The sequence below is a fragment of the Pituophis catenifer genome, unplaced genomic scaffold (genome assembly GCF_029215685.1).
Source record: "Pituophis catenifer annectens isolate HBS135680 unplaced genomic scaffold, rPitCat1.0.hap2 SCAF_2, whole genome shotgun sequence".
NCBI classification, from domain to species: Eukaryota; Metazoa; Chordata; class Lepidosauria; order Squamata; family Colubridae; genus Pituophis; species Pituophis catenifer.
Window position 1 is genome coordinate 79,857,026 of NW_027256882.1, and position 19,377 is coordinate 79,876,402.

Genomic DNA, 19,377 nt, shown 5'->3' on the forward strand with positions numbered 1-19,377 from the left:
CCCTCCTATAGTAAAAGTCCAGGACTAATCTATCCTTTCTCTGTGTGTGAGTCAAGAGCACCTGGCTCATGATACAAGCAATTCTTGACTCTCTCCTGTCACAAATATATACTGGGATATAAAAGTAGCAGACAAATAAATACCAATTTTTGCATTTTATTTAAATAAGTCCGAAAAGGAATAGAAAAACATAATTTTTAGAATTAGCTTGCTAGCAGAAGAATTAGTGCAGAGGAGTGTTTATACAGGAAAGCATAAATATTCTTATAACACGAAGCAGTTGTTATAATGCACAGTAGAGATTTCCTGCTTTACATATACATAGTAAGACAAGAAAAACTCATTACCAACATACTGAAATTGCTACATAAATTAAACCAATCATGCCTTCATTCTTATGAATTTGGGGTGTTTTAAATTTCGTTTTCCGGGCCAATTATTTAATTATATTTTAATGGTTTTTTTTTAACATTTGTATTATATGTATTTTATTTAGCTGTTCACCGCCCTGAGTCCTTCAGGAGTAGGGCGGTATACAAATTCAATAATAATAATTTAAAAAAAGTGAGTACAAATGTAAGCAAGTGTTATCTTAAGTGTTCAATGAATCCAAAATATGTCCTAGGTGAAATGAATTTGAATATAAGTATGTCCTAGGTTTGAAGCCTGCTGTAATGCTTCTCTTTAGCAAGAATCCAATACTGGAATACTTTCTACTGAAGAATCAAATGTGAATTTTAGTTGTTTTTTCTCCAGGCAGTGACTGACCTGATTCCTTAATATAGCTGCATTTTTATTCATTTTTAAAAGAAAATTAATAAAGCATGATGTCCACCAGTGCTTTCTTTACTTCTGAACAAACACAGGTTTCTTTTTTCTTTCTTTCTTTTCCTAAGTTTTTCTGATTCTTTTTATTTAGATGCAGAGAGTTAGAGAGATCAACTCAAGTGAAACATCACTATGACATTTTTCAGGCAACAAATCAACATTTGTCTGATCATTCATGTTTTGGAGCATTCTTCTCTCCTGTAAAACAGTCCTTGAGAAGGAGTAAATTGCAAGGAAGAAGCAGAATATTTTTACTCTGAGAGAAGTTTATTTTTGCCATCCAGGAATATGTAATACATCTTTTGCAATAGAGCTATTGTCTCTTTTTCATGTCTATCACAGATTTCCACATGTTCTTGGCAAAATGCTTTTCTCTTATATTGGCAATAACAGCAATAAATGGCGTTCTTATAATCCCATAAAATGGATGCTGCTTGGAACCACAGACACCATCAGTATTGGAAAGAACCATAGGATGCATGAACTCACATATCACTTTCACTAACTTGCTTACACATTCCACTTTTGAAGATGTGGAAGCAGTATGCAGGAAGAGCTTAGGACAGATACGGTACTATACTGAGGTCTACTACAATGTATTGTCAATGATTAAATATTGGATTTCTGTGCTTGGACTTACATCTCCTGCTGTGCTTTCTACACTGTGCTTTGAGCTTTCATGAAGAAAGCTTGTACTGATTGCTTAGTTTGCCATCCTGGAAAATACAAGGGCAAATGTATATGTATACTTTGGTTAATGTAAGCAATTTGTCTTCTCACATGTCTGGATGATGCATGGACATCATAGCCTCATTAGCATTATAATCTACACAACATCTCTGCAATGGCACACACAGATTCTATAATGAATATGCAATCATAAGTTTTTTTTATAAAAAAAAAACCTTATTATTGCACTGTTTAGCAATGGCAGTTCCAGTTGCCCTTGTTAAGCAAGGACTTACAACTTGCAATTCCCACATTGATTTTTTGTGTGTTGAAGTCAATGGGGAAGGTGCTAAATGACAATCACGTCACTGTGGGAAAAATTCAGCAGCGTGATCACGATAGGGCTGAATAAGTAAGTACCACATATTCAGCACCATTGCAAGTTCAAACTGTCACTAAATGAGTGGTCCTTAAATAAAGACACCTGTAGTTCCATTAATTCATAAAGGAGAAATTAATCATATCATTAAACCAATATGAAGTAAAAGCGTGGCAGGATAGTAACTTATACAGACAGCAGAAGTTTTGAATTCCCTTTCTAGTGATACTTATTGCTATTCATTAAGTATTCAGCCAAATGCAGTGAAATTCTGATATACTGTAAGAAATTCATTTAAACAAGACAAATACCAAAATAATTATTGGCAAAAATATGAAAAGGGAGGAAAGTGAGGGAAATATCCTATTTAACAGATGTTGAAAAGGAGCAGATGAAATAAAGATTTTTTTTCTTTAAAAAAGTCTTGTAAATAGCAGCAATAGCATTTAGACTTATATACTGCTTCACAATGCTTTACAGCCCTCTCTAAGCGATTAACAGAGTCAGCATATTGCCCCCAATAATCTGGGTCCTCATTTTACCCACTCCGGAAGGATGGAAGGCTGAGACAACTTTGAGTCTTCTGAGATTTGAACTGCCAAATTGCAGGCAGCCGGCAGTGAGCAGAAGTAGCCTGCAGTACCGCATTCTCACCACTGTGGCACTGCGGCTCATAAAGACAAGGTTATAAACAAAACTGGGTGATTTTGGACAATTCATTCTTACATCTTATTTCCTATCCCAATATATAAAATATAAATAAATTGGCCTTTATAAGAATATGAATGATATACATTTACAGAACTTTTACAAATAGTATAATTATTTCATTTCTGGGTCATTATTTTATGAAATAGAGGGGCAAATTAACAATTGAAAAGGCATTTTAACTGGATATGTGTTTAGTTGTAATAATTTTAAATATAAGAAGGATAGTGTCATCTCTAATTGTTTTGCCCCATTGAATAAATCAAGCAATCGTGCACTCTATTCCATCAAGTTAGTATCATCTTATAGGACCCAATAAATGTGCTTTCTGTGCTGCAGAACCTGCCCTCTGAAATGATATCCCCCCCTCAAATTTGTGAGACTCCCACCTTTATGACATTTACATTTATTTATTTTTTTTGGTCCTCCAAAGCTGGTTATAGAAGCCCTTTTACTTTAGCTTTGGTTTCTTCTAATGGTTGGCTGTGTTCTCTTTTATATGTGTGGTTTTATTCCTTTTAATTAAGGAATTGGGTGGCTTCAATATTTAAACAAACAAACAAACAAACAAACAAACAAACATTATTTTATTTTATTTTATTTTATTTATCCCCCCATATTCTCTATATATCCATACATATTTTAACATATATTTTTTATGTTTGGGCATGTATTTTGTTATAGTATATGCATCTTAACTAATGTTACATGAAAAATAAATTGAACTAATGTGGATAGTTTTGGTTTTCATAGCATGTGTTTGTATAAATCAGCTGAAATCATTTTAAGACAAATTCTAGTGCAACAAATATATACATATATAATTTTCTACTAACAATTGACCTGATTGACCATTGTATTGTTGTGTAACTATTCTTAGCAAAGATTAAATAAAACCTTGCTTTTCATCTCCACGCATGAGTCAGAAGTAGCTAATATTATGCAGCAGCTAAACAAAGAAGTTTATCTACCCTATTTTTTGCTAAAAAAACAGATTACAGTATGAATCAGAAAATAGGAAATGTTTATGCCCTCGATATTACCAAAAATATAGCTAGAATAAACATATTATGTATCCAATTCATGCTTTCTGATCAATACACTATAAAAAAGAAAAGTCCTTCTACCCTTTATCAAGTCTTTAGTGAGAGATATTTGATTACCAATGGATTTTCAACAGCTCATCAGATTTCCTTCCTCCCTACCCTTTGTGAACAGAATTCAATGTTAGGTCCCTGAGAGTTTCACCTAAAGAAGATATACTTTGACCAGCTAGTAGAAGGTTACATTCTGTTGTTGCTGTTATTCAATCTTTCCATTGCTTCTGGCTCTTTGTGAGCCACTAAACATCAGTTCTCCACGACTGTCTATTATGTATCCCGAACATTTATGCTTTAGCTTTTCTATTAGTGCTTCCACTGAGCGGTTTGCTTTTATTTCATCTAGTTATTGAATTATTTGTTTTTGCATAGTACAGTAAGTTCTCATATAGCACAATGATTCCATTGTTAGAAACCCTCATGTTACACAAAATTATACAATTGTTTTACCTTACAGCAGGTCTGTCTATCCATTTATGCGAGCCATTTATTGTTGCTTTATATCTATCACTTTATTTCTTATTGCTGCAAACAGGAATTGATAACTGCTCAGAGTCTCAAAACTCAATCAAGCTATATGCCAAGTAAACAAGTAAGTGAAAAAGTAAAGAATATAATTCAACATGTGAGTGCTTGCATATACCCTGTCCTGTCTCTATGTTGCTTGATAGGGTCTTCAAATCTATCTTTAAAGGCCTCTGTGCCTCCCTTATCCACAATGGAAATATGAAATACATTGCTGGAGTGATATCATCTAGGTTGAGCATAATGTAAGATGTCCAATACAGGATTTTAAAAGTTTTTAATCCAGTTCAGTAATTAGTAGAAAACTATTTACATTCATATATGTTTTCTGAATGAAGAATACATAGAAAATGAACAAGAAGGAGGAGGAAGAAGAAGAGGAGGAGGAGGTGGAGGAGGAGGAGGAGGAGGAGGAGGAGGAGGAGGAGGAGGAGGAGGAAGAAGAAGAAGAAGAAGAAGAAGAAGAAGAAGAAGAAGAAGAAGAAGAAGAAGAATGGATAATCCATATCTGTGATTATCAAAGATTTATTTAATGCACAAAACATACCTGAAAGCAGCATTGGATCTTTGTCAACAGATTTGCGGACTTGATCTGACTCTCCAGTTAAAGAGCTTTCATCAATTTTGAGATCGTTTCCTTGAATAAAAACTCCATCAGTAGGTAGTAGGTCACCTATCAGTAAAATCATAAAGAGACAATCTAATTTGAAAAGGTGCATTTATTTTGCAACGTAAGAAATTTCATATCATACATATAATGTATGAAACTTCCTTACTTCAGATTTCCATAATTAATGTATGAATCTTCAAATCACTGCAATTCAAATAAAAATATACTCCTTCTGTAGATGAACCTTTAATAAGTTTATCAGACTACTACCACCTGGTGAGTCTATTATTACTCACTCTCTTTTTCTCTCTTGTCGCTAATTATCAACCCATCAGAAGTAATGTCTATGCTAAACATCCACATATACAGTATATTGTTTGACTGAATCAATCTAGAGCATATTTTAGCATATGACAAGCAGATTTTTACAACTGATCACTCTATCCTTCACCATGGCATCAGACTGCAACATCTGGCTGAAAATATCCATATAATCCAAACAGGCTTTCATTGACTAATGATGTGCATTTGTCTTATCTTCAGAAAAAGCTTGTATGATAAACTTAAAAATACTTCTGTAGACAAACAGCTACTGTTGTGTATGCATAACCTTTATGACAATTTTAAATTTTTTTTTTTTTTTGCAGCCTTTACACTAAAGAGAATCCAAGCCAAGCAGGTATGAGAAAGGAGCGGTTTTGGTCCCCTTGTTTAATTGTATATTAACTTTCTTTTGGTCAAAATAACTAAATTACCACATCAGCATCTGAAATTAGCCAATATTCCAATCCTACTGTGTATAGAAAATGTAGTGCTTTTGACACAAACTTCCATTGGATTTAAGCAAGCCTTGAGTACCTTAGCCAATTACGGTTCTGTGGAAGCACTAAAAAATCAAAATGCAAAAACTAAGATCCCGATTTTTGCAAAGCAACATGGAGTGTATACAAGGAGGTTAAAAATCCAAATTATACAGCAGAGAATTTTTTCAAAAGCTTAGGCATGGTGTTCCATTGTTTTACTAAATGCAGTGCACACAAAAATTATGTTATCCAAAATGCACAAAAAGCAGTCATTTCCAAGCATATCTGAGCAGTACTGAAGTTTTATTAACCCAAAGGACAACTACAATTATTGTTTGGTGCACAGTTGGATCCTTAAACTCTTTTGCTCTACTAAAAAGAGCTTAATCCAAATTTTTAAAGATTATGTCCAAATGGTGCCAATGTTCCTAATGTAGTGTTAAAAAAAGGAGATAGATTTCACCAAAATTGAAACATGCACATAGATTTGCATTATTTCATACTGTTCTTTTTAGAATGTCTGAGTTCTTTCCTTAATGAGAACAATCCTAAATTAATATGGAACAGGACAATTCTACAAAAAAAAAATACTATCTCTATAGAGATAAAGATATATAAATATAACTTTTGTAAACTAAACTTGATATTTCAAATTATAGATTTAATACAGGCAGAGATAGAAATATGTAGATACGTCTTTTGTAAATTATAACCACTATAATTGTTCCATATGTTTTAGATTGTTTTTCCCAATTTGGATGCTTGACTTTATCTTTATAAAATGTCACCTCAAATTTCCTTAAGAAGCAATTAAGGAATTAAAAAATCAGGTTGCAACATGTTCTTTTCTTAACAGTGCTATTCCACTGACTATGTGTTGGACCACAACTGAATTTTGGTTAATGTCATGGATGAAAATAATATTGATTGTGCTCATGTTGCAGCAAGCCAATCCAAATATATAGAAAAGATTAAGCATGCCATTTGTTTCATTTAGATAGACAGAAATGGTGTTCTTGACATTGGGATGTTCATTATTCTTATCAGAAATATACTCAATTTCTTCATTAAGGATGAATGATATTCTGCAACCACAAAATTTCAAGATATGAAGCAATATTGCTCTTTTTTGGCTTCATTAAGGTTCCTCCTTTGCATCTCTATCTATTCTTCCTCAAATTATCCTTCAGTTGATTTTCACTAGCTGATTTCCCAATAACGATATTGATCCTCAATTACATGGTACCGACCAGTGATTTTATCTATCAACTTAAGCTAGTTCCTTGATCACTAAATATAATATTATGTTATTCCTTAAAATTCAAAAACAATTTGAACATTTTTTTTCAAATAATTGATTGTATGTTGTATTACATTTTTTTTCCTGTTTATTATAAGGAATTGGCCTTACGTTTATTAGCAATTATTTTCTTGCTACTATTTAATAGGTTATAAATAATTCCTAGGGATTCATACATTTTCTAGAAAGTATACAAAAAAACATACCATATTTGACTTGTGCAATGTCACCAACTACAATCTCTGCTACTGGAATCTGAATTACTTGTCCACCTCGGACTAGGGTAAACTTTTGTTCTTGCTCAATACGACTCTGAAGTCCACGGAACTGCTTCTCTTTGCTCCAGTCATTAAAGGCTGTAACCAGCACCACACATATAACTGAGAGCAGAATGGCAGCCCCTTCAATCCAACCAGCTTCTGCCTCACCTTCATCTTCAGCTCCTCCTGCGGCAGCAGCACACGCTGGAGAACAACAGCCAAAAATAGGATGTTACTTGAAAATTATGAAAACATTACTTGAAAATTATGAAAATTATGAAAACTGTAGATTTTTAATATTGCAGATTCTGATAACATAATGTCACACATTACAGTTAACACTATGGGATCTAAAACAGCATTTTATAGCAAATAGGAAAACCTACCTACATTTCTGCAAATGGATTATTAAATAAATCTAATTATTAGAAATATCAACCTTCATCAGATACATTCTAATATGTAACACCCAGGGGAGGCTTCTACTTAGCTTTACTACCGGTTTGCAACGGGAGTGTGCGCACAGATCGTCCATTATGACATCGGGCAGGTGGGTGGAGCCTCCTGCCGCTTTTACTACCGGTTCGCAAGAACCGGACAGAACCGGGAACCACCCACGGCTCTCACAGTTTGAGAGTCAGTTTGGTATAGTAGTTAAAGCACCAGTCTAAAGACTGTGGGTTCTAGTGCCACTTTAGGCACAAACCCACTTTAGGTACTAGTCATTGTCTCTCATCCCTAGGAAGAAGGCAAGGACAAATTATTTCTGAAAATCTTGCCAAGAAAACTGCAGGGACTACTCCAGGCCATTGTCAGGAGTCAACACTGATCAAAGGTAGCAAAATAACATACTATCTGAAATTTTGCTGTCCAATAGGCTGGGCTTCAGAGATAGACAACCTTGGATACTCTAACCCAGCAGCTGTTGTGGCCCGCCAGCGGCCTGCGCAGATCATGGCTGATCCCGACGACAAGGAGGCTGGTGTGGTGTTGTGCCAGCAGCTGGCGCAGCCGGCGCTCGCATCGGACAGCGAGGAGGCTGAAGAGGATGTGTGCCAGAGACTCAGCCAGGGCCTTCAGAACCTCCAGAGGCTCCTTCAAGTGGACATAGCAAAGTGGAGGAGCCTCTCCTCAATGCTTGAGCACGCAGGGCTGCCAAAAGGCAGGAGTGGCTACTCAGGAGGAGGAGGTCTCCTCGAGATTAAGGCTTGAGGATAATTGACCACTCCCTTAGCCTATTTAAGTCACATGCCGTTAATAAGTTTCTTGCTAGAAACAACTTGTAATTATCATCAGAGCATTTTTGGAAAAGTCTTATCGTATCTTGCTTTCTGGGCTGGTTGCCAACCTTTGCCGGACTTTGGTTTATTCTTGCTACTTAATAAATTTGATAAGGACTGTTGGTGTGTGTCAATATCCTCAGGAATCTGGAGCTGGGGCAGAACAGCAACTGTTGAAAAGCTATCCTTATATATTAAAGTTGGAGATCTGACATCATGAGAGAGAAGTAAGGAACAGATCAAAGAGTATTCTCTGGCATTGTTGGAAGAAGCTATGAGTAAACAAGATCCTAATTCTCAATGCCACTGACTCATATCCACAGATTGGCCAGGAATGGAGGAAACGAGAACTAAATCTGATGATTCTACTTTGCTGATGGCATCCAAAATAGGACAGAAAGGAGGGAAAATCCAACAAGTGTTCCAAGCAGGGTTAATTTTACTGAGGCTCCAATTCCACCCATATATTATTTTTTAGTTCTTTCATTACATATTAAATAAAGAGAGAGGTGGTATACCAATGCATGAGCATGTACTTAATGGGTTTCCTTTTTGTAAATTATTACTCAAAAATCCATATTTCACCCACAAGATTTTTTAAATTTCTTACTTAATTTTAAAAACCACTGCCCCAATATAAACACAAGAAATAAAGGAAAGTTCAATATAAAACTAGACTTCAATAAAACATTTCTTAGAGGCAATGAAAAAATAATGACCTTTGGATTAAGGTGGAAATTTCTTTTAAAATTACCATAACCTCTAGATTCTTTCAAAGGAGTATCTAGTGGAAGTATAGGATTCAGTGAGTGGGAAGTCTGCACTGAAATCAAAGTGATCTTTGTTTGTTCATACTGCCTTATTAGAGGCTTATTAATTTTTTTATTTTTAACTTGAAAATTTTAGCCTTGTTTTTAACTGTGCTTTTTAGTCATGTTTTTATATTATTTTATTATGTTGTTTGCAAACTGCCCAGAGTCGGTTAGGTGAGATGGGCAGTGTAGCAGGAGTAGGTTCTACTTACCTTTACTACCGGTTCGCAATGGGGCCACGCATGTGCAGAAGTGTCCTGATGACGTCAGGATCAGTGGGTGGAGCCTCCTGCTGGTTTTACTACCAGTTCTATAGAACCGGTCCAAACTGTGGGCAACCCACCACTGCAGTGTAGTAATTATATAAACAAACAAACTCATGGTTTCCCATCTCCCATCCCAAGCAATTGTAAGAAGATCCTGTGTGGATGTGATATTTAGTCAATTAGTGTAAGAAATACATTTTCTTTTATAGAAAAAGAAGAATTAATCTTTTAGATATCTCTGCTGCCTATTCCAACAGTTAATGCTAATCTTTTCATGAGGAATATTATTTATTCCTACTATTCTTCCATTAGCAGACAATATATATATATATATAGCATCAAGGGAGAGGATAACTGTTATACAGCTCTAGTTTTCATTGCCTGGGAAGAAGAGATTTATTTGTTGAAATTTTTGAAAGGTGGAAGGATGAATTTGCTGCTTCATCTTGTGCAGAAAAACGTTCTGGGCTGGATCTGGTGCACTATTCCATCTAATGTTGTGAATGTATACAAGATTTCAATTGATTCTTCATTGCTCACTACAAAAAAACTGGTTTGTTTTTCAACCTTATTTGTAATCCAGGAACTAGGTATCATTGACTTCCAATGATTGGCCACCTAGATCTGGAACAAAGGGTTTGGTCTTGGTCTCAGTTTCTCAGGATTCCTATCACCAAACATCACAGGATTGGGTTTTGACCTGTTTCTCTACAGTAGCATATTCCTGAGATCAGAATAGCCCTGTTGCTTGGAGGCTATTGAGTCCTACCTTTCTGAAGGTAAGAATTGTTTTTTTACTTCTGAGAAGACAGTGTGTATTGGCTGCTGCTGATTGTATTGGTGTTGCCCTACCTCATTGCCTTATTGTATTTAATTTACTTTTAACATTTTCAATTTAGGAAGTGTATATGTGTGCTGCCATATGGAGTCTTCCTCCCATCTTAGTATAAAATGTTTAAATGTTGGCTCATTTTATTCTTTATTTACATTATTACTTTATTTACTTATTTACTTTATTCTGCAGTAAGAACTTAGATTCAAAAGGTAGATTGTTATTACATAGAATTCAAAGACAGACTTTACACTTAGAACTTAACTTTGCTGACCTCAAATTAGTTTTAAACGCATTGGGAGCTACTTATGCAATTCTGATTTTATTCAAGCACCAATTGCTCCTAATATTTTTTCAAGTCTTCTTCAAAGTCTATGACTATCATATATTGGAAAATTCTTGGACAAACCATTATTCAAGGAGACTGTTTGATTAAAGGTAGGGGTAGCTAGGAGGAGTGATGCACCTATCTTCCCAGCACCAAATGACTATGCTTGCTATGATACCTTGGCTCTCCCTACAGTGGATATCAGTAAACATTTCAGGCAACAGGTGCAATATCCCAAGCAATTAAAAAAAAAAACTATAACAACACACAAATATATTTTAAAAAATATTTGAAAGAAAATATAGAAAGAAAATAAAAGCAATACAAAATTCCATAAGAAAGAAAAGAAAAATCTTATAAGATAAGGCACTTACAAGATTTTAAATATATTCTCTTTCTCTCTATGTGAGTGAGGAAGTGTGTGTGTGTGTGTGTGTGTGTGTGTGTGTGTGTTTGTACACATACATACACAGTGCATGCCTATGGAGATTGTTCATTAATATTAGCTGCCTTTGCCTATGTTTTACTTTTACATTAAGTCTTGTCTTCCTTATGCATCTATCAAAATGTATTTGTCACCTTAGGCTATAATAACCCTGTTTGCCTCTGACTGGAAATACTGTTTTTATCTGCTTTCCCTTCAGTGTCCCCAGATAGATATTTAATTTCTATCAGCATAGAATCTTATAAAACAGTATTTGAATTCACAGATGTTGGGGGAGGGGTTTCCTTTTGAGCACCTTCTGACACACATGTTAAGTCTACAGAGCTTCATAATTTCTGCTGATCCCACATGTAGAAAACTGATGTAATGTTATGGCAGTACCTTTCAGCTGTTCCACCAGTAGCTAACCTCTAAAGAATTGGGTGGTCTGTGTGGGGAAACTGCTGACACTAATGGTCCTTTATATGCTCTGGGGCAAATCAGAAAGATTTAGCGTAGCTCTGAAATCCAGAAAGACCAAATAAATAAAAATACATAGAAAATAATATCTGGAATGTACTGAATAGTTTTCCAATACAGATATAAGCTTTCGTATAGAATATCAGTGCATTATACAAACTTACTACTCTATAGTATTTTGCCGGTCAAATGACCAATTCAGTTATTATAAATTACAGGATTATATGAGCAAAGATGCCAAGGCATGCCAAGTAACAACAGTGCTCAATCTTCTAATTTCCTATCATCATAATTAGGGATGTTTGGCTCAGAGATTACAAAGGAAAACATGAAGGAAATAATATTGACCTTTCAACACATTCTAACACCACTTGATGTATTAGTTATCACTCAGGAAAACAGTTAAACCAAGCCATTAAAACTTGAATTCCATAACCTTAAAAAAGAATGAAAAAATGCCATTGCAGAAATACTCTTAAATATCATACTTCCATTATTCTAGCTTGACAAAAGAACCCACAGCACATCCATGAGGAAATGCACAGAATATCATTATAGTCCCTCACTTCAAACGTACTGGGGTTCAATGCAGTTTGTAGGACTGCTGCGATATCTGAGCAATAACAGTCACAGCATCAAAGGCAGACACTCAGTGAAGAAGGTGACCCTTCTACTAATTTTCCCCTTCAGCACAGATAAAAACTGAATGGAAATCCAGCTCAACTCCCCCTCAGCTGGGCTCAAAGGAAGGTCAGTAAACTGCTTACCGTCTTTATTGGATGTACTCCACAGAAATAGCTATATCATTGTGGAGGCACTACTTCTCCAATTTGCACAGTGACCAGAAACCAGCTTCATTATCATGAGCTGCATAAAGATAATCCTGGTTTCAGACTTCAGCAGACAACCGTTCAGACGATTTCTGAACTTGAACAAGGAATTCATAGTGCAACATCAATGTAATAGTAAGGCCCATTTAATGTTGTGGGAAACATTCCAGCATATACGGTATATTGGATTACAGGTAAAAAAATGGGCAGATATCTGATAATTTCCTTTCTTCCATAATAAAAACAAAGGGGTCACATTAAGCAGATGATTTCAAGTAGAATATCTGCACCCCTCAACCCATTAAAAAATTGAGATAGAAGGAGGGCATGATTTATACTTTACTTATCATTACCATTAGCACCACTTCATTTTTCTATTAACCATTGGATATCATGCCAAAAGAAGTTCATACTGCAAAAATGTAAGATTTTGTCTGAAAATCTTAATTATTTCAGAATCTACATAATCAACTATTTCAGGATGGTCTGTCATATTTACAAATAAAATAAAAGAGATAAAGGGAATGAAAATTAAAAAAGAGGAATACAAATTGCAAGCATTTGCGGATGATCTAGTATTCATTGTGGCGGAACCACAAGATAGAGGACCAAAATTATTAGCTCTAATAGAGAACTGTGGAAAACTGTCTGGACTGAAAATAAATAAAGAAAAAACAAAAATGTTAGTTAAAAATATTACAGAAAAACAAAAAAGAGAGATAGAAGAGGCATTAGATATATAAGTGGTGAAAAAAGTTAAATATCTAGGAATATATTTGATTTCAAGATGCGCAACGATTAAAGAATACAATTATTATAGACTTAAAGAACAGATTGAGAAAGACTTGGAGAAATAGAAGAATCTTCAATTGTCACTCATGGGAAGGACAGCAATCATAAAGATGAACATACTACCAAGATTATTATTTTTATTTCAGACAATACCGATAAAAATTGAAAAGACTTATTTTCAATATTTAAATAAGATAATAAGGAGATTTATATGGCAAGCTAAAAAAGCAAGAATACATTTAAAAATGCTTCAGAATACGAGATTACGAGGAGGATTTGGACTCCCGAGCTGGGAATTGTATTACCAAGCAGCAGCCTTGACATGGTTGAAAGAATGGATTGAACTAAGAAATACAAGACTATTAACACTGGAAGGTCATGATTTACAATTGGGTTGGCATGCCTTTTTATGGCATGGTAGAAATAAGATACATACATACTTTCATAGAAATTATATAAGAAATGCATTGTTATTGGTATGGGAAAAAGTTAGAGATAAATATTATGTGAAAATACCAATATGGTTATGAACAATGGAAGCCTTAATTCACCCAAACATTTTTAATTTTGGAAATACTGTTAGATATAAAGATTTGTTAACAGATAAGGTGGAATTGAAAGGGAAACAAGAACTGGAAGAACAGGGAACTGAAATAGATTGGTATATGTATATGCAAATATACATATATTTTAAGATATGGAATAAATTTTACTATTGGTTAGAAAAGAGATATAAATAAGTTTTAAAAGAGATAGAGGAAAAAATAATTGTTGTAATTAGAATATTATACTAATGGAAACCTTTGTAATGGGGTTTACAAACCTTTGTAATGGGGTTTCAATCTCGGTGAGATTGAAGATGGAAGAGATACAGAAGAGAAGAAATCTTTGAAGATAACACCGAAATGTCACATGGAAGAAATTAATTATGTACTATATGTTTGTTTTTCTTAAAAAAAAAATTATTAAAAAAATATTTACAAATAAAATAGCATGACTTCATCAATGTGTTGGGATAAATTATATACTTCTACTGTATGTTTATTAATATATCTGACTTTAATATGTTGAGAGTACCATTAATTGATTAAGTTGATCAACATTTATCTCTCAAAGATATATGATGTGATTCCCACTCTACCTCACCCTAAAGTTAATATTTATGCTTTTGTTGCAGAAGTTGACGTTTATGTTCGGTCCAGAAGTATTTGCATTAATACCTATGAGGACAGCCATTAATATATCAGTCTTTAACTGATATATGGAGATTCAGCAGAACAAGGAAACACCTGTTTTTCTTGCAAATAATGACTAAGGCTTATTGGACCATCTGCAGATGGGTGGGAAGGCTCACATTATTAAAATAACTACTGCAGGTTTTTTTTCAAAATTGTATTGACATTAATTCAGGCACCAATATGGGAACTGAAAAATGCCTAGATTAATATTTTATTTGCAAAGAAAAAAAGCTGGATTGAAATGCATTATGTTGTAAATTACAATTTGAAATTGATGTTAACAAACAAATAACATCTATCTCTCAGCCTACAGGACTTCTGAAATTTTTCACTAAGTAACACTGAATTTCTAACTAAAACATCCATGTGTACAGAGTGCTGTTCAAAGGCACTTTAATGGCTGCTAAATGGATACAGTATAAATAAGTTATCTCTGATCTATCCATTACAACATATTTGCTATCTGTTATGGCTATGTGCACTTCAAAAATGTTTCAGAAGAAGTGCTTCAGATCTCACATATGTACTAGCCTAATTCCTCTCTGCCTTTTGTAAAGGAGGTTCTTTTTTCATTCTTCCATAGGAACCTGCAAAAATATGTAAATTAAGTTTAATGAACCAACCCATTAAAACAGCATCACTTTTTTTCCAGGTACTTCTAATTAAGAACAGAAAAGCTATGCTCAATATCTGAACATTTATTATGAATCATTTTTCAAAGCATGTTTTGCATTGCTTTAAATGTTAAATGCTATCTACTCCAGGCCTGATTAAAAAAAAGAGTATGAAATTAAGGTTTATCCTTTCCAGTCTCAAATATACTTTTTCAAGAGGCAATTGGACTTTCTTTGCTTTCCTTAAAGTCATTTTGTTTCTCATCCAAGATGCTTCCTCAGTTCTGACTGAATGGTGTGTAAAGGAAAGATTTATATTCCTTGCAGTCATCTAGTCATTAACATTCTTTCTGAAAGTTGCTGTGGCCACTTTGAGATTTATCTGTGCCCTCAGGGTCACCTGAGTAGTGCAAATGGGTGTGAAATCTTTTGGAGTTGATGAAAAGACTGTTGTAAACAGGTTTACAGTGCTGCTTACAACACAGTAAACAGGTTTACAGTGCTGTTTATAACACAGTAAACAGGTTTACAGTGCTGTTTACAACACAGTAAACAGGTTCACAATGCTGTTTACAACACAATTTCAGCAATTCCAAAAAGGTTCCACACCTATTTGCACTATTCAGGTGACCCATAGGGCACAGATAAATCTCCAAGTGGCCTCAACAACTTTCAGACAGAATGCTAACAACCAGATTGCAGATTGACTGCAAAGAATATGAATCCTTCCATTCCTCACCATTCAGTCAGAACCGAAGAAGCTTCTTGGATGAGAAGCGAAATGTGTTCAAGGAAAAACAAAGAAAGTCCAGTTGCCTCTTGAAAAAGCACCTTTGGGATAACCATGACCTGGATGAGTGAAAATCTCCATAGACATTTATCCTTTCCAGTGCTCCTCTTACCTATTTTCTGCTAATATTGCCACCATTAAATGCTGAATTTTAGCTAGCCCTAACTGAATAAAGAGTTATTGAAATTTACATACATTATGAATCATAACACAAACATTTACATATATTTGAACATTTCTAAAATATTGTGCCCTTGTTTCTATTATCTGTACTGATGACAGAAAATCATGAGCTTGAAAAGAAGTTATATCAAGAAAATGAAAGAAAATGTATTATTTTATATTATGAATCATGTATCCAACACACACACACATATGGGAGGGTACGGGGCAGGGAAATATCTTAAATAAGTGCCTACCTGGAATAAATAGACAGACATTCAGACAGATACATAGGAAGAGAGGCATACAGAATATGAGAAGGATTGAATATGACAGAGAAATAGGATGACAGATGGTCAGTGAATGATCAAATGCACATCTCAATGGAGTGTGCATTTATGAGGTTCTACATACTTTCAATATGCCGATTTTGTAGCTGTCCTCGTTTAGGTGAATCATTTGATTTTCCCACCTATGGCTTAATCCAGTGTTAACTGTTCTTTCTCTTGCATAATAATCCCATTCAGACAATTCACTTTATAAATTCCATAGAGTGTGGAGATCTTTTTCATGTACAGTATATAAATATAGCTAGCTAGCTATTTTTGCTAGATATATCTGGAAAACTATATTATTATACTTCTTTTACACTTTTAAATTTACACTTTTAAAAGATTGAACCTATAGGTTGTTTACAATGCCATTCCACAAACATCTACTAAGAAGGAAACCCAATCAACTTCATTTATTCCTATGTAAGTGGTTTATTCCCATAGGATATTCATTTAATAAAGTAGGATTTATTTCTGTGCAGGGATGCATCAGATTGCATTATTATATTTGCAAACACAGTTCTTTCAGATTAAACTGAAATATTTAGTCTTCAATCTTGGATCCATCCCAGCTGAATACAATAGAAGTTACTTCTCAATAAATATGTTAGCTAGTTACTAAGCATAACTACTTTATTTATTTTTTACCATTTTTAGCCATTTTTTGTTAATTTCAACTTGGAATAGGCAAAGTGGAAATATTATTCATAAAATGCCTGAGTTTCAATGGAAAACAATACAAATATTTTAGTGCAATGTATTTTTCCCATTATAAGCATTCCGAAAATATGTTGTCAAAATCTAACCAAATATTCATGAGGAAATGCTTTAAAATATTTTGAGTGGAATAATTTATTTATGAATGTGGAAAAAGCACTAAAGTTCTAATGCTAAGTGTTATTTTTCCACATTTCCCAGAACATGAGCAGTCACACTTGTAAAATATTTTCCACGGTAATAGGAAACAGACATCATGCTCTATCATGAGAGCAAAGCTGTTCAGGTTGATGGAAACCAACCAAATGTTTTCATAACTAATATTCAAAGCCTTCTTATTTTATAATTTGAGGCTTAAAAATAGGAGACCAATTTACATTTGCAAATCCAGGGTCCTGCAAAACATCTGATTGTTGCTGTTAACAAATTACTTGTCTCCTTTTTCTTTCATTTCAGATTCAATAATAAAACTTCCCTAAACTTAATAGTAACTTCTAACATTTAAGTAGTGGCAAAAAGTAATAAAATATAAATCTAGTCACCATGTTCATTATTATATATGATGTGGAAAAGGAGGAAGAGCTTGAAGAAAATATTTTCTCAATATCAGCTGAAGCATTCATGTCAGTGGGGAAAACCTATAAAATTTGCCAGTATTCAAAAAATCAGGCCAAAATTAAAATGCATTTAAAATGCATTGGTAGAGATGTGATGTTATCCTTGTAATAAGCACTTGTTCCTCTGTAACCTGGCTTACAAAAACAACACCACAAATGTTGAGTTAACTTTTCATGGTTAAAACACAGTACAGAACTTGCCAAGCACAACAGAGGCCAGGATGACCTGTCCAGGAAACAATGCCACATTATTTTTTATGTACCTCAAGACATTGCACCTTTGGATATGAAACACAAACCAAGTGCAGCATAAAGAAACTTGAAAATATCCTGATTCTTTCCTTTCTAAACAGGACCAAGGCTCTGTCACATGCAAACACAAGGCAGAGGACACATACAAACACAAGGCCCTGGTTTTATTCTTCTGTTACTTATACAAGGGAGGTCCTTAAATCAGAAGGGAGTTGCATAGATTTGTGGCATTTCACAAAACCTTTATTGCTGGGTTTTGTGGACTACTGATTCAGGGCATGGTTTAAGAATTACACTGGAGAATAGCCAATTAGATGTTACAGAGATGTACCCAAGTAACTTAAAAGCAGAAATAGAGAGACACATAGATGTTGCTTTTGAAATTTGAACTCCGTAGGAATCTGGGGGAAAGACTTGTAAGGGAAAGAACGAATGAGTCTCAAGAGAGGCTCAAAGATGTGTGTTTTAACAGGGCAATATCCTTTTAGGAAAGAGAATAGCTTGGGTCAGAATAGCTTGATAGCAGAGCCAATTACTTAAAGAGGTAGTGGCAGTGAATTTCAGCACTAATAATATAATTGGACTCAACATCTAAATGGTACCTTTATGATTCTGTGATGTGCAATGGAAGGTTGGAAGCCATGTAAGTTGTTTCCATTTTTAAAAATTGTAATAATTTTTCATTTAGTGACCCAAGAGTCGTGGTGGTACAGTGGTTAGAGTGCAGTACTGCAGGCTACTTCTGCTGCCTGCCAGCTGCCTGCAATTTGGCAGTTCAAATCTCACCACACTCAAGGTTGACTCAGCCTTCCATCCTTCCGAAGTGGGTAAAATAAGGACCCAAATTGTTGGGAGCAATATGCTGACTCAGTAAACCATTTAGAGAGGGCTGTAAAGCACTGTAAAGCAGTATATAAGTCTGTGCTATTGCTATTATAGTTCCTGAGATTCCTGATGGAATCTTTTTCTTTCATATTTAAATTAAGTTTAAATTTAAAGAAAGATTGTATATAGTAAGTAATAATAAACAGTTTCTCCATTTGAAAAAAATAGAGACATCACATAGTAAAGCCCAAGTAAAAGGTGAGATATATCTTATACATATTGTAGAACCTATCTGTTCTAGCTCTAGATCAGGGGTGTCAAACTGAAGGCCCGTGGGACAGATCTGGCCTGCAAGGTGCTTAGATCTGGCCCACGGGGCCGGCCTGGAAATAGCAAAGGACCAGCCTGCAGTGCCTCTGCTAGCAAAAATGGGGATCGGGGGCCACACATAGGCCCCCCATGCCCCATTTTGGCCATCAGGGTGCTAAAGGAGGCCGTCCAGGCTGACAACAGGGCAGGGGGTGTGTGCGGCCCCCCTGCACCCATTTTGGGCAGCAGGGTACTGCAGGAGGCGTCCGTCCCGTCTGCCGTCCATCCCGTCTTC

The 19,377-nt window shown here is 34.8% G+C and overlaps 1 protein-coding gene across 11 annotated transcripts in view; it reads right to left on the reverse strand.

The window, feature by feature from the left end:
• Positions 1-19,377, reverse strand: part of ATP2B2 (ATPase plasma membrane Ca2+ transporting 2) — a 143,509-nt gene that overhangs the window by 84,569 nt on the left and 39,563 nt on the right. For 10 of the 11 annotated variants that reach the window (XM_070933673.1, XM_070933682.1, XM_070933680.1 and 7 more), the window contains exons 3-4: positions 7,129-7,386; positions 4,757-4,882 (exon numbers count right to left, since the gene is read on the reverse strand). The exons of the other annotated variant lie outside the window; for it this stretch is intronic. In XM_070933673.1, coding sequence (XP_070789774.1) covers positions 4,757-4,882; positions 7,129-7,386 — 384 coding nt within the window. The remainder of the gene's footprint in view (positions 1-4,756; positions 4,883-7,128; positions 7,387-19,377) is intronic. 11 annotated transcript variants of the gene reach the window in all.